Source organism: Sebastes fasciatus, chromosome 5 (assembly GCF_043250625.1).
Source record: "Sebastes fasciatus isolate fSebFas1 chromosome 5, fSebFas1.pri, whole genome shotgun sequence".
NCBI lineage: Eukaryota > Metazoa > Chordata > Actinopteri > Perciformes > Sebastidae > Sebastes > Sebastes fasciatus.
Genome location: NC_133799.1, coordinates 11,102,853 through 11,118,881, shown reverse-complemented (window position 1 = coordinate 11,118,881; position 16,029 = coordinate 11,102,853). Strand labels below are relative to the sequence as shown.

Below are 16,029 nucleotides of genomic sequence, written 5' to 3'. Positions count from 1 at the left end.
GAACCACTTTTGAAAGCAGAGTCATGTAGCCTTAATTGACTTCAGAGGGAGATGGAGCTATTCAAATGAGTATTAAAGTAATTAAACTACTTAGCTTGGACTGATTTAGTGGTTTAGGACTGTAATTTTAAGTACAGTATGAAGGAATTCAGATTTTTCAGCGTCTTTTTGTAGTTATCTGTGGTACAGATTTGGCTTTCTATATTCCGACTAAAAGGAGACTACATAAAGTGTGATGTAAATGTAACTTAAATCTGATCTCTTAATGTTTGGACTATCAAATGTGGACGTTGCATAGAAAAACATTTCCCGTTCTTGTGCAAGTCCTACCATTTGATCAGACAGGCTGTCTCTGTGATAGGTTGGCTCAGACCCGATCTGTTGTTCAATGACCCCTCTGCTTGGCTGTTCCCAGCCAGTGTATATAGACACACACAGAGGGTCTAAAGTCTCTCAAATAGTCTGACTAACAGCTGTCAGTTGTCTGCACTGTTTGTCTGGATCATTATCATCCTCTGGATCGCTGAACAGACATATCATCTTCCTCCTTTCCTCCAGTTTGACAGTGGACTTGTAGCTGGTGAAGTGCCAGAGCTACATCTTCAAAATGCATCAGTTGGGGTCGAGGGGAGTGTTGCTGCTGCTGTGTTGTACGGCAGTATGTGTGTCTGGGATGAGGAGAGAGTACTTCCTCAGGATAGAGGAGGTGTCTTGGAACTACGCCCCAAGTGGGATGAACATCATTCAAAACCGCACACTTCAGGAGGATGAGTAAGTACATGCACAGTACATTGTCTTGATTGTGATCAAGTCAGTCAGTCCAGTCAGCTTTCCTGGAGTTTGTCCAAAGTAGGGATGCACCGATCCAACTTTTTCAGTCTCGATAGCGATAATTGGGCTTAGGGTATCGGCCGCGACCGAGTACCGATCCAATACCAGCTGTTTAATTAATAAGCTGTATGCCTCACTGTGTGGAAGTGACTGGGGTCATTCTTTTATGTGTAAATTAACATCAGGCTTGACTTAAACATTGCTTTCCTAACTTTGTAAAACAAAATGTAACAAATAAATTCTTAGATATAAATTTACTGAATTGTTATTTATTATTAAAATAATAAATCGTACACCAGCAACTTGGTAAAAAAATCTTACACACAGAAATTGCAGTTCAAGTGTAAACCTTTTTAATGCAGCAACAAATTGGTCAAAACTTAAACAGGAATTCAAATTCCAGTATATAATGAATATAGTATATAAACATAGAATTTAATTGAACAGATCGGCCCCATTGTCACCGATATCCGATCAAACTATTTGCATCAGTATCGGCCCGATAACCGATCCGGTATCGGTGCATCCTTAGTCCAAAATGCAGCAGAAAGACTCCTGGTTAGTACCAAGAAAAGACCCCGTGCATTATTTATTTGTACTTTAAACCTCTCTGGTTAGCATGCTTTAAAACAACAACAACAACAACAACAACAACAACAACAACAACAACAACAACAACAACAACAACAACATCAACAACAACTGTACTCTTAAATAAATTGACTTGATTGAATACATTCAAAAACACACATGGATCTACTTGAATAGATCAGAGCCAAAGTAACGCCTTTGCTTTTCCTACAATCACAAATCAAAATGTCTGATGTGAAAAGGCCTAATCATTAAGTTACTAGCTATATTTTTAAGCATCTACATTATGATTACTGTGTTGTTTTTCAGTATCTTTAGCGAGTTACAGAAATATTTGAACTGTAATCCATAATAATCCTCATTCTCTCTATCTGTAGAGAAGCCTCAGTGTTTTTAAAGAGAGGCCCCCAGCGTATCGGCTCCATCTACAAGAAGGCTGTGTACAAGCAGTACACCGACTCCTCCTACAGGACAGAGGTGCTGAAGGCGGACTGGTTGGGCTACCTGGGACCCCTGCTGATGGCCGAGGAGGGAGACACAGTGATCGTCCACCTGAAGAACACGGCAAACAGACCTTACAGCATCCACCCACATGGACTGAACTACACCAAGGGAAATGAGGGTGAGGAAGCCCTCCGACCGACGTTACTGTCTTTCAGAGGCTGTAGCAGGCTCAGTTTTAGAGCTGCCCTACTGGTATCACATGAACCTAGAAAACCTGCCACCATGTCATGCTGGCTTGTCGGGAAGGAGGCTAAATACCGCTAAAAAGTTAGGCAAATTTTTGGCGAGGGAAAAACTCATGGCCATTTTCAAAGGGGTCCCTTGACCTCTGACCTCAAGATATCTAATGTTTCCCCTTTACAGACATGCCCACTTTATGATAATCACATGCAGCTCTGGGCAGAAACCATGCAGTTTTATGCATATGCATACTGGGGTCCCTTAACAGTCTTGGAATTGTATAAATTGGGTATCACTGTAAAGCTGAGGCTCTTGTAGATTCAATTGTATTCATGTGTGATAATGTTATTCCCCATTGTGGCCATTTCATTGAAGTGAGACCAGTTTTTGAAACTTGACCTCACTGTATAAAATGACCTGTTGTGACCTCTAAGATAATCACAATCTCATGAAACTTTACAACCACAAACTAGAGACCTAGACCATTCAGAGGGTGTATGGCTTTCCTAGGTATACTGTCAATAAGGGGGTTTCAGAGCAGTTCACACAAAAGAAGTTGTTGCCTTTCAGTTGCAGAAAAATGCAATTCCAGCAGAAATCTCCAAATGTCAAAAGGTTTTGATACCAAATCACAGCATGGCTTTTTTCTATGCTGTTCCTCAAGGTCTTTGTGTCTTAATGTGGTATTTTGGAGGGATTATTGATCATTTGTATTGATTCTCGAGTGGTAAAAAATGGTTAAATTTGGCACCAAATCTGTGTAACAAATGGTATCAACCCAAAAATTGCTGCAACAACTTATGAGGCATGATAGAGCATGAGGATGGCCATCATATACTTCCATCATAATGTTCTTAGCCTTTATACACTTACACATATTATTTTAACTAATGACTAGAACAACTTGACACACAGTGCTGAGCTGCATCTCAAATTATCTTCAGGTTCCCAGCTTTCAGATGATGTACATCACTTCTATGTGACATATACTGCTGACCTGCTATCTCCTCCTAAAGATCCTCTGCCCACCCTAAAAAAGACAAACGGGTCTGTGGTGGGTCTAATTGATGGGAAGACTTAACCGACTGATAAATGTATGACTTTATGTGGTTATATCTGTCTCTGCAGGAGCCCTATACCCAGACGGTACTGGTCCAGAGCTGAAGCGTGACGACTCGGTGGCTACTGGTACAATAGTGACATATGAGTGGACCCTCCCAGAGAGCCACAGCCCAACAGCAGAGGACGGCAACTGCATGACCAGATTCTACCACTCCCACGTCAGCCCACCAAAAGACATCAACTCAGGACTGATAGGACCCCTCATCGTCTGTAAGACAGGTACTGGAACCTTTTTAGCCTTATAGTATCCAGTTGTGGAACTAAGTAGATTCACTCAAGTGCTGCACTTAAGTACTATTTCGAGGTACTTGGACTCAAATTTTCTGCTAGTATATACTTCTACTGTACTACATTTCAGAGTATATATAGGTACTTCCCAATGATTAGTTCAATAATGCATTATTTGATAGTAAGAAGTTAATTGAAAAAATAGGTTTATTCGACCTTTTAATAGGTTTCCCCTTCAGTACATGAATGCACATTATCCTAAAATGTTTTCTCCTCTCTTGTGTAGGAACTCTGGACTTACATGGAGACAGGTCAGGAGACTATCTGTACGCTCTGCTGTTCATGGTGTCAGACGAAAACTTCAGCTGGTATCTGGACGACAACATCAGGACGTACATTACGAATCCTGCCAGTGGCCTGAAGGAGGACGAAGATTTCATTGAGAGCAACAAAATGCATGGTGAGGGGGAGCGTCCTCGTCCACATACACGTACCCATACACAGTACATACATACAAATACAAATACCTTAACTCTGAGTGTGGATTGCAGGTATAAACGGTTTTCTGTACGGTAACCTGCCTGGACTGAGCATGTGCCAAGGCAACAAGATCCACTGGCATATGATTGGATTAGGCAATGAGGTAAATATTGTGTTATTATTATTATTATATACTAACCAGAATATCTGACGGTACAGGGTTTCTTTAAAATTGTTCTTATTATGATTAAGTTTTATGTCTCATATTTGAGACAATCTGATTTAAGAAACATAACCAACCAAAATTCAAAATATATAACTAGCCCTTTAATCTTTATAAATGGTTCATTATTGTCTGTTTTGTCTTTTTAACTACATTCAGAAAAGGCCATTTGGAAAGCTTAGTCAGCCTGAGTGGGTCTAGATGTTGACAAAATGCTAAAGTATGCTAACAAGGCCATCGAGTCCCTGTCAATATACATCTCACAGATGCTGTTGTTCAAATTAAGTACTTTTTACATATACCAAACTTTTTAAGGATGCAAGTTAAGTTTCCTCAATTTGTAGCTGAAAGTCTGTCGCAGTCTCTTTCACTAATGATCTTTAATAATTTGAGTTCAAAATGTCAAAAAGACACTTGTTCTCCAGTGTTCAACGTTAATGTTTTTGTTTTAACGTGCCTGGTCGGGCATACGGGTCAGAAATCTACTTGCTCGAAGTAAATTTTTACTTGCCCCTATACAAATTGTTTTATTTATCAGTGGTTATCAAATAACAACAAAGACTAAAGTTAATCATCATGTTTTATCTGCCTTGCTGTCAAACTTGCGGCAAATTGTGCAATTCATGGTTGGACTTTTGCCCACATCCTCTAACGCCACCCATCTGAAATCCTGTTTCCAGGACATTTGAAATGCTTGCTAGCAATTCAGCTCATAAACTTTGTCTTTACCCGATACCTGCCGCCATTATCTTGCGAGTGCCCGACCGGTACTGTGCATATGCAACTCAACAGAGATGAGAAGGAAACGAGATGACTCCAAGTTTCAAGTTTAGTTTATTTATAGAGCACATTTAAAAAGTTACTTCTACTTTCTACTTTAGGTGGACATGCATTCAGTTCATTTCCATGGCCAGATCCTGACCACTCAGAACCACCACACAGACACAGTCAGTCTTTTCCCCGCCTCCAGCACTACAGTTGAAATGGTGGCTGACAACCCCGGACACTGGCTGCTGACGTGCACCGTTAATGACCATTTGATGGGTGAGCTCACTTCCTCCATGTTTTGTCACCCAACTGGATGATTATTGAATTTGTTTAGTAATTGTTTGTGAGTTTTTGTTTTGTGTTTTTTTTTTACCAGCTGGAATGCAGGCTATATTTGAGATCAAGAAGTGTTTCCCCAACGTCCATAAGCCCCGGCCACACGGTGAGCTCAGACCGTTCTTCATCGCTGCTGAAGAAGAAGTCTGGGACTACGCTCCTACGCCGCCTACTGAAGGGTAGGTTACTGTATACACACACACACACACAAACACACACACACACACACACACACACACACACACATTTTCACAGAAATGGCCCAGGCTGGTTTTGATGTTTCTATAAGAGACCTGTTAAAAATGTGTTCTTGTGTTTGTGTGTAGTGAAGCAGAAATGTTTGTAACCAGAAGTCGAAACCGTATTGGAAGCCGCTATAAGAAGGTTCGCTATGTGGAATACACTGACAACACCTTCATGACAAAGATGCTACGCAACCCTGAGGAGCAACACCTTGGAATTCTGGGTAATCCAGGCTGATCTGGGGCTGGAAGCACTTTTTTCAGAGTCAGAGATGGTCTGGAGGCAGAAATAAAGTGATATTAGTACAAACGCTGTTGTTACTAAATGAAAAATGCTTGTCGATGGTATTTCTATGTAACTAGCTAGTTTGTCTTGCTCCCCTAGCCACACAGCTGTATTAGGACTGTAACCAACAATTATTTTCATCATCGATTCATCCGAAGATTATTTCTGATTTATTGTTTAGTCTATAAAATGTCAGAAAACAATGAAACATGCACATCACAAGCTCCTGGACATCTTCAAATACCTTGTTGCTTGTTTAATCTAAACCCAAAGATATTCGGGTACAATGACAGAAAAAAAAAGAAACAGCTATTCGGGAGCCTTATCTTCTGATGATTGTCTTTATTCATATTGTGGACAGACTTCCTTCCTTGCTTTACTAGTTTCAACACAAATATGTCGGCGGGATCTTCTTACCATGACAAGATATCTCCCAGCAAAATTTCACCTAATAGTTCATTGTCCTAAATTTGTGCTTGTGTGTCTGTTTGTGTCCAATCACGTCTCCAGGTCCTGTGCTGCGAGCTGAGGAGAAGGACACTATCAAGGTGGTGTTTAAGAACAAAGCCAGCCGGCCTTACAGTATACAACCACATGGTGTTCAGTACAGCATAGAACAGGATGGGACGCTCTACCACAATGAACTGGAAGGTTAATACAAGCACGCACACTGTTATCAGTGTACTAGATTATACATGAAACGCGTCCTCATCCTGTTTTATGTCTCTCCTCCCCTACACTTCTTCTCCTCAGAGTCCCATACAGCAAAGAAACTGCGGGAGCTAAGGAGGCAACCAAGTGAGTTAAAACCTGAATTACTACAGCACCATTCTAAGTTAGTCTGCATTAACATTAGGGGTGTAAGAAATTATCGTTACACATGCGATATTATGTCTTGTGATACTGTATTGATTCTCAAAAACACCATCGATTTTTAATTAATTTAAGTGCAAATAATTGTAGCTGACAGTGGCTCAGATTGCACAAGTAGTGCTATAATGTTGGACTGTGATAAATGCAAATACAGATCCCACTGTTCTGATTTCATAAAAAAGTAAACTGAGATTGTATGCCTATAGTAGTGTGTTCTTTATACTATGACAGTTTTCCTAAAATTAGATAAAAAAATCACAGTATATCACCTTGCTTAGAGTATTGCAATACATTGAATCCCCTGTATGAAAACCCCTGTATCATGATATGTATTGTATCGCCAAATTCTTGCCAATACACAGCCCTAATTAACGTTATTATCATTATGATATTCTCAGTCTTTATATAAATCTATGCAATCAGGAGTGGTGACCCCTCCCCCAGCGGCTCTGGTCAGACCTGGTACGGTGCACACCTACGAGTGGACGGTGCCATTGGGTGCCGGTCCAGTACAAGGGGAGGCTGACTGTCTGTCCTATCTGTACTACTCTGGAGTGGACCCTGTTAAAGACACCAACTCTGGACTGGTTGGACCGCTCCTCGTCTGTCGACCTGGATCACTGAAAAAAGGAGTACAGGTGAGAAGAGAGTGTCAGAAACTAAACGTGTATTTGATCAGGTCACATCTCACTGAATCTGGTGTTTTCTGTTCTGATTTGTGGGATATTTGCAGTACATGCGGTCCTAAATCTGATACATGTCTGGTTTGTGGTAAGAAGGATGGAGGACAGCTTCAATGGAGGTCTGCCATGAAGGGACACAGGAAGCATATAGAAATAGGAAGTTGAATGAGGCCACAGGGGAATGTCAATGCAAGGATAAAAGACTTAAAGGAACAATGTGTAACATTTAGGGGGATCTATTGGCAGAAAGATAATGTTTTCTTTAGCGTATAATCACCTAAAATACGCATTGTTGTGTTTTCGTTACATTAGAACGAGTTGTTTATATCTACATACGGAGCCAGCTGCCATGTTTCTACAGTAGCCCAGAACGGACAAACCGGCTCTAGAGAGGGCCATTAACATTTTCACGTTGGCTACCATAGTTCATTTACAGGCTTGGCACACGGGAAAAGTTTCAGTTGGTTGTAATCTACAACCTCACCGCTAGATGTCGCCAAACACTGCGCCTTTAAAACTGAAATGTATTGATGAAACCACAATTTGACACCTCTCCTCTGCTCTGCTTTTGTGTCTCTTCTCCTCATGTAGAAAAACTATAACAAAGAGTTCCACCTCATGGCCACAATATTTGACGAGAACCTGAGCTGGTATCTGGACGACAACATTAGGCAGCTAACCATTGCTCCCACTACCGCCAACAAGGAGGATGAGGGCTTTATAGAAAGCAATAAGATGCATGGTGTGTAGGAGACTCACATTCACACACTTCACTCACAATTCATCACTGACAGCTCAGATCACTCAAGAAATGTGAGTTTGTCACGCTTAGCAAAAAAGTTTTATTTTTGTTTCTCTTATTTTTCCATATCATATAGGAGCCTTTTCCTGAATAGTTTTATAATTTTTGAAATAATCACTGTTTTATTTCTGTGTCTCTCTCTTTTAGCCATCAATGGCTTTGTGTATAGGAACCTCCCAGGCCTGACCATGTGTAAGGGGGATAAAGTGACGTGGCACGTGTCAGGATTGGGTTCAGAGACGGACATCATCAGTCTTTACTTTCAGGGAAACCGCTTCATCTACCGCCAGAACAGACGAGACACCATCAGCGTCTTCCCTCATATATCACACACCGTCACCATGGAGCCAGACAGCATGGGTATACATCTCTCTCTCTCTCTCTCTCTCTCTCTCTCTCTCTCTCTCTCTCTCTCTCTCATACACACACAATGTTACAAGCTAGAAAAGGTTTGTTTTGATCACACAATTCAAACAGAGTGAGGATATAACAAGCTTAACATTTATGTGTGTGTGACCCAAACATATCCAACCACAGGTGTCTGGGCTCAACCATTTAATTCTTTTGCTCGACTGTTTGGTAGAGCACATTTTGAAACACTAGATCTTGTGTTGAACTTTACTCAACCCGATTGAGCCATCTCTACAAATAAATATTTAATTAAATAGCATGCATTTTCAGTCAGCCTGCTTACAGGAAGTCTAATTTTCAAATGCATATTCTTTCGACATATCATAGTTTCAGAGGCCTTACTGAACATAATTATGTAACTTGATAGTAATCTAATAAGGGGCAAATCATTTTCTAAAAACATGCTCTACCAAAATGGTTCAATTGTCCTTTTATGGCAAAGGTAGTAAAGCTAATGATGCAATTTAAATTGACTATTTGCCACTAAATAAAATTGGTGTTATTATGATGCATTTAATGTTATTCCATTATATGTATTCTGAAATAATGTAATAAGTAGGATTTTTTTACTGTCTAAAAACATGATAATAATAATTTGATTCATTTAAATTAACAATTCATTATTTTTTGTGAAATTAAAAAAACGTTTGAACATTTATTGTTTGTTAATATCATATATTTAATGTTATTTTATTATATATTTGGTCAAAAAATTATCGGTATGATTTTTCACCATTTCTGATATGTTTTTAGCGTACTGTTAATATCTAGAATAAATACATGGAAAAAATACTAGTACTGGTAATACTACTAATTTCATGTTAACAAATTGACATACAGTATGTTGGTATACTAACCTATAACTAGCATAATAACAGTAAATGGTCTGTATTTTTCTTTTACCATGAAACGTCATCTCAGCCATTTGATGAGGCCTATATTAAAAAAAACTTGTAGGGTATGTTTAAAAAAACATTGATGTTATACTTGCCCCAAGGACATAAAAAATGCAAAGAGAACATTTATCCATTGCTTTTTTCTTAGTGAGGACAATAAAAGGTTAATATTAAGCCTCACATGTGGATAGTGTTTTTCTGCACATAATATGATGTCTGTATTTGTTTCAGGTCAGTTTGAAGTGGTGTCCGCCACAGTGAATCATTACCGTGGTGGGATGAGAGCCAACTACACGGTAAATAAGTGCAGCATGTTTCAACGTCAGGGTGAGATTATGCTCCACTCAAAAACCTACTACATCGCCGCCATGGAAATGGACTGGGACTTCTCTCCAAACCGCACCTGGGAGGCTGAGATGTTCCGCGGTCTGGAAAAGTACGGTACCACCTGCAAACCAATTTTTTTTGGCAAAGACCCGCCCTACTGTGTCTCTGATTGGGTAGTTCTTGCTCCCTTCGTTGGTTGAGTTATTTAGGTTTAGGCACGAGGAGTGAAACTGGTTAGGGTTAGGCTAAGAATATCAGGGTGAGCCAATCAGAGGCAGAGTAGGGCAGGTCATGCCTTTGCCATCCTAGGAAAAGAATATCGCCACCTGCACATGTACAGCATGAAAATGTACAGAATATCAGCAGAAAAAAATTGGTGGCAAAATTGGCCTCTATTTTTCTTGTCAACAAATTTCATGAAAAGACCAAAAGCAACAATGATACTAACAAGTATTGCCTGTAGTATTGTGATCAATGTATTGTTGTATGTTAGACCTCCATTTTTGCCGAAAAACTACTAAAAACACATCAGTGAGCCACACTGTTGCTCTGCAGGATGACATGTTCCTTCATTACCATGAAAACACACACATACTTTATTTTGAGTCAATCCCATACACCGGCATACAGTTGTAAATACTCATTAGAGCACCAAATGGGTATTAATCCGCAGCTAAAAATAGTCCCCAACAAGTTATCTACTCCTGTTTGAGTAACGTTTTTTAAAACTACAGTTCCCAGCTGTTTTAGAAAATGAGCCTCTTGAAAATTTAAATATTTATTGGAGACCTGTTTTTTAAAGGTCTTGAGAAGGAACCAAAGGGACTGAGAGGTGGACTAACACGTTGGTTTTGATGTTTTCATGGGCTTTGTTGACAATAAGTAAAATAGACTGTAGAAAACCACCAGTCTTATCCTTTAAATCTAGCTTTGTAGTTAAAAAAAAAAAAAAGAAATCCTCTCTGCTCAGTTATTCATGTTGAGATATAAATATATCACATCTTATGTCATTTAAAATATTTATCTTTTTTGTCGTCTTCAATGTTTTGTATTGTTTGATAATCAAAAAGACAAAGACAGATTCATACACAAATATATGTATATGCAAATGGAAGTGCATGCTCAAACACATCCACATAAGGTGGTTGTTCCATGGTAAACACACACACACACGCACGCACGCACGCACGCACGCACGCACGCACGCACGCACACACACACACACACCGAGCCTCACTTATAAAATAAGCTCTAATCTCTCTCCCTCTGCAGCCCTGCTCCAGTCTTCCTGGACCAGCAGGGTGGGTTTATAGGCTCCCGTTACAAGAAGGTGGTCTACCGCCAGTTCACCAATAACAAGTTCGTCAAGCAGGTGGAAAGAACAGCCGATATGGAACACCTCGGCATTATGGGTAGGCTTTCAGGGCAGCAGAAATGCACAAACTGTGATTGTAAATGAAAAGCCACAAATAATATAGTCAATACATTATGGATTTATGTTCCAGCCTGATTGGTCTTGTAATTCAAACACTTTCCCTTTCTTCCAGGTCCAATGATTCACGCTGATGTGGGAGACAAGGTGACGGTGGTTTTTAAAAACATGGCGACCAGGCCTTATTCTATCCACGCCCATGGAGTCAAGACAGACACCCCGGATGTTCATATCACCCCTGCAGGTAGAGACGGGCAGAATATCAGCTGACAGAGAGGCAGACAATCAAGAAACATTGGAAATAGAAAATTCCAAAATGCTTAATTTTAGATGTGGTTTTATTTAAAGGGGCTATGGATAACATTGATAACATTCAGCCACTAGATGTCACATTCTCCCTCCTCCGTTCCATCGTATTTCCTTCACACCAAGTGGTTCCACGACCTACATATTTTATGGTCGACTAAGACAGACAGTCATGTCAAGTGATGAATCGTTCTTTGTAAGAAAGTTTGTTCATATTTGCTCAAAGTTACCGACTGCAGCTTTAATATAGCGTGGGATTCAATACCTTGAACAAATGTCTTTCCCAGGTGAGACTCACTCCTACCACTGGTACGTTACAAAGAATACAGGACCAACCCCAGAGCAGGAGGATTGCTCTGTGTCAGCATACTACTCCACTGCTGATGTTTCCAAGGTACGCTAATACACGCACACACACACACACACGCACACATATGCATTCACACACTTATGTTGTCTCCCTGCCTATAACAGGACCTGTACAGCGGTCTGATAGGTCCGTTGGTGATCTGTCGCCGTAGCTGGGGCAGGTGAGTGTTTCTGCTTCTGTTAATTAATACAGAACCACCCAAACTAGTTCATATTTACTTATTTCATGCAATATATACAGCGAGCTTGTGTGATTTCCAGATGTAATAATGCAGGTAGATGAATTTTTGTTCTGCATCACACAACAACATAATTAAACTGTGTTGCTTCCAGGAGTCTTGGTCTGAAGAAGGAAGTAGAAGAGTTTGCGCTGCTTTTCCTGGTTTTTGATGAGAATGAAAGCTGGTAAGTAGAGTCTAACCTTAAAACTAACTATTAACCTTTTAGACCTTTAGTAGTTAGTATATTTAAATGCAAAAACAGATTCCCTCTACTTCATAGTATCTAGCAATGCAAATGTAGTTTTGGTTTTATATTCTGAGGTTTGGAGATAGAATGAAACTTATGCCGCCACCACAATACGATGGAATTGAATGGAATTTTGATTGTGAATAAAAACACTATACATTTGAAACACTGAATACTTGTAACTTGCCTTTCTAGAAATATTCTCACAGATAATCAGAATAATCCACAGACCTTACTGTCAACATTTTCCATTGGGAGTATTTCATCAGTAGAATTAGTTCAACAGTCCAAATCACCTTTAATCCCGCTTTGACATTATGTCGTCCTCGTAGCCCTCATTTATCTCATCACTGTCTGAATACATCAGACTGTCTGCAGCAATGCCAGGAAGATAACCCGCTGTATATTTAATGTACAATATTTGGCAAACTATTACTGTTATTATCCCAGGTATCTGGATGAAAATATCAGGACCCACATCAGGAACCCTCGCACAAACTTGAAGGATGATGAAACCTTTATAGAGAGCAACAAGATGCACTGTGAGATAAACATAAACACAAAATGAACTGTATCATTTTGACAGATGGAATGATATTTTTGTTGCTTTGTATAGACATCTAACAATCCTTAATGTTTTTCCAATATGTATGTTTGTGTGTTTTTCTGTGTATGCAGCCATTAATGGTTTTATGTATGGAAATCTGAATGGTTTGACCATGGAGGTGGGTGATAAGGTGTACTGGTACCTGATGGGAATGGGCAACGAAGTGGACATACACACCGCTCACTGGCATGGACACAGTGTGGAATATAAGGTATACAAAATATACAAACATGCAAGGCACACCTTCACAATCACACACTATACAAACTTGATACATACAAATACCAACTCTTCTCTGTTATTTCTCTCCAGCTGGGTGGAGGTCCTCATCGGACTGACGTGTATGAGCTGTTTCCAGCCACCTTCCAGGTAAATCTTCAAAACATCCTGACTTGGCTTCTGCTGATTTTATTTGCCTTTTGCAACATTAAAGGTGCAGCATGCTGCATTTTAAAAGTTGTTATTCACCATCAATTGGATTGTAAATTGTTCATCATAACAGGTAATCTCCTCAAAAGATATTTTCCTAAATCAGGTCAGAAAAAATATGCAAATGAGAAGTAGAAACGATAAAATACATATAAACAATTGAAATAGCTATATCAGATGGACTTTCAAAAACAGGTGGCAACTGAGAAAACAACAGATGTTGTTAAAATGATCATGCTACACTTGTGACTATTACATTATAGCAAGCTTGAATATTAAGTCTTCCTTTGCCAATCCTACCATCTTTAACAGCAAATAAATATTATATAATATTTAGGGCTGTCAATCGATACAAATATTTAATTGCATAATTGTCCATGATTAATCGCACATATTAATCTTTTCAAAATGTACCTTAAATGGAGATTTGTCAAGTATTTAAGACTCTTATCAACATCGGAGTGGGCAAATGAAGAAAATTGCTTTATGGTATCTCTATATATGATATCTTCTCTTTAGCTTTAAAACTGAGCCCGCTACAACCTATGAAAGGTCGATTGCATTAATGCGTTAAAGAAATTAGTGGCGTTAAAACAAATTTGCGTTAAAACGTTATTATTGCGTTAACATTGACAGCCCTAATAATATTATATTATATTATATATCCAGTTAAAATGAGAACATTTTGTATCAGTGAGTTATAGGGAAACTAGACTCTGTCTGTTGGCTTGACACTGTGGTCAAACATTAATAAAAAAAATGAAACTTGTGAATCACGTGGCGTTCCCTTCTTCCTTCCTGTTTAGACAGTAAAGATGCGTCCTCAGTATCCTGGTACCTGGCTGCTCCACTGTCATGTCATCGACCACATTAAAGCTGGCATGGAGGCCATGTATACTGTTACTGAGAAAGGTAAGGACACTAATTGGACAGGGAGACAAAGTCAGACTAAGTGGAATAGTAATGCAGGATAATGAGGATGCTGTGCAGGGAATAACATGTTTGTTTCTCTTCAACAGCAAAGAAGACGGGAATCTTTGGCTGAACAGTTGAGGAAAAAGGGATCCACAAAGAGCACCGCAGAGACAAGCTAGAATTAGATTTCCGGACCCAATTCACTAAACGCTCTTTGTGAATTAATATGAACAGTTACTTGTGCAAAGCCGAGATAATTACAGCTCAGAATAAAACATCACATCTCAGGTAATTTTATTTTAAAATGTGCATTTTTTCAAATTCTCTAACTGCTTTGATGTTTACCAAATGACACTGAAGACTGTAAGAATACCGACAAATAAATAAAGATTAGTGAAACAGTTACATTTAACAGTTTACAGTTTTTCTCGATTGTTTACACACATTTTCTGAAAGCATGCCTCATACTCTCAGAACTCTACACACAAATCAAAAAACACACACACAATGGGCAAAACCCCTCAATTCTCCTGCAAAATGAAACTTTACATTCAAAACAATGTTATTTCTTCTCAAAATGGTATTTTGTTTTCAAATGACACACACAAACCATCATATGAATAGACATTTATAAGAACCAGTTGAACACTGATATGCTCAATGTAAAACACTATGATGAATGGAAAACACTTCTTCTCCATTCATCATAATGACTTAGGCCTTTTTTTTGTTCAGTGTTACACTTACTACAGACAGTACATACATAAGTGTGTTGTAAAATATTTTAGAATATTGTTTTTATACTCAGAATACACAAATACACGGTAACAAATATATTTTATTTTCCCCACAAAAACAATGTACACAGTGTACATCCCAACCAACACAAAGTTGCACATACAGTGGTCTACATACAAAACAACAGAAGAATTTACTGTATACAGTTACAGTAAAAAAAAACGAAAAAAAAAACTATGCTGCATCCTCTCTTCTGTTTCGGTCTGGCCACAGCACCTCATCCACATCACAAGCAATGTTTTCCCTGGCCAAGCAGCGGGGGAAATATCGCTTAGCATGTCGAATCCAGCCATGAAAAGCATCAACTGATTGCTAATTGTTACACTGTGTGACAGGTGTTTGCCCATGTGATGAGTCAGTGTGCATAGTAGGGCAATTGACTTTAGAATTTTGAATGACAGTGTGTTCCTTGTAAAAACTAGATTTTCTTCATGAAAATTGTGCCAAATGCAGAGAATTGTGTGTAGTGTTCTGAAAAAAGTGTGTTTTAGAACTGCAATTTGAGTGTAAAGCAGGAATTGTGCTTGTAGTTTAGCAGAATTGGTTCAGGGGGTTGGTGCATGAGTTACATGTTGTGGTCATTGTGTGTCAAGTACCAGTATTTGTGTGTAAACAATTGAGAAAAACTGTAATGTGACTATGTGTGGCCTGTAATGACAGAAGTCAGGCAGCAGGGGGCACTATAGCCTGACAGTACATTATCATTGCATTGTGTTTTGAAACAGAAATCATTTGTCACACTAGTGAACTAACACTTCTGTTGGGGAAATCTGCATCCTCCGGAAGAGCCTCTGACTGATTACAGTCAGGTAGGGATGTACTGATCAAGTCATTTGGCTCTGACCTCTTTGGGGCTCTAGGCAAGATTTTAGCTGGTGCCCCCTTGCATCGCAACCAATTACACAACCATTCATTGTGTTCA

General features: G+C 39.2%; 1 protein-coding gene across 1 annotated transcript; it reads left to right on the top strand.

Moving 5' to 3' along the window:
* The first annotated feature begins 365 nt into the window (after positions 1 to 365).
* Positions 366 to 14,714, top strand: cp (ceruloplasmin). Its single transcript, XM_074635045.1, has 24 exons — positions 366 to 771; positions 1,800 to 2,044; positions 3,235 to 3,447; positions 3,743 to 3,916; positions 4,008 to 4,099; positions 5,041 to 5,203; positions 5,304 to 5,442; positions 5,590 to 5,729; positions 6,302 to 6,442; positions 6,545 to 6,589; positions 7,088 to 7,302; positions 7,939 to 8,089; positions 8,297 to 8,509; positions 9,688 to 9,892; positions 11,056 to 11,195; positions 11,331 to 11,459; positions 11,809 to 11,915; positions 11,996 to 12,051; positions 12,224 to 12,295; positions 12,809 to 12,900; positions 13,037 to 13,176; positions 13,278 to 13,334; positions 14,201 to 14,306; positions 14,414 to 14,714. The coding sequence occupies exons 1-24, from the start codon at positions 608 to 610 to the stop codon at positions 14,437 to 14,439; spliced, it is 3,225 nt and encodes a 1,074-aa protein (XP_074491146.1). The 5' UTR covers positions 366 to 607; the 3' UTR covers positions 14,440 to 14,714.
* The last annotated feature ends 1,315 nt before the right edge of the window (positions 14,715 to 16,029 follow it).

Coding starts and splice junctions, on each gene's coding strand:
- cp (XM_074635045.1), top strand. CDS start 608: ATGCATCAGTTGGGGTCGAGGGGAGTGTTGCTGCTGCTGTGTTGTACG. Junction 5,443..5,589: donor CCTACGCCGCCTACTGAAGG/GTAGGTTACTGT, acceptor GTTTGTGTGTAG/TGAAGCAGAAATGTTTGTAA. Junction 11,460..11,808: donor TGTTCATATCACCCCTGCAG/GTAGAGACGGGC, acceptor TGTCTTTCCCAG/GTGAGACTCACTCCTACCAC.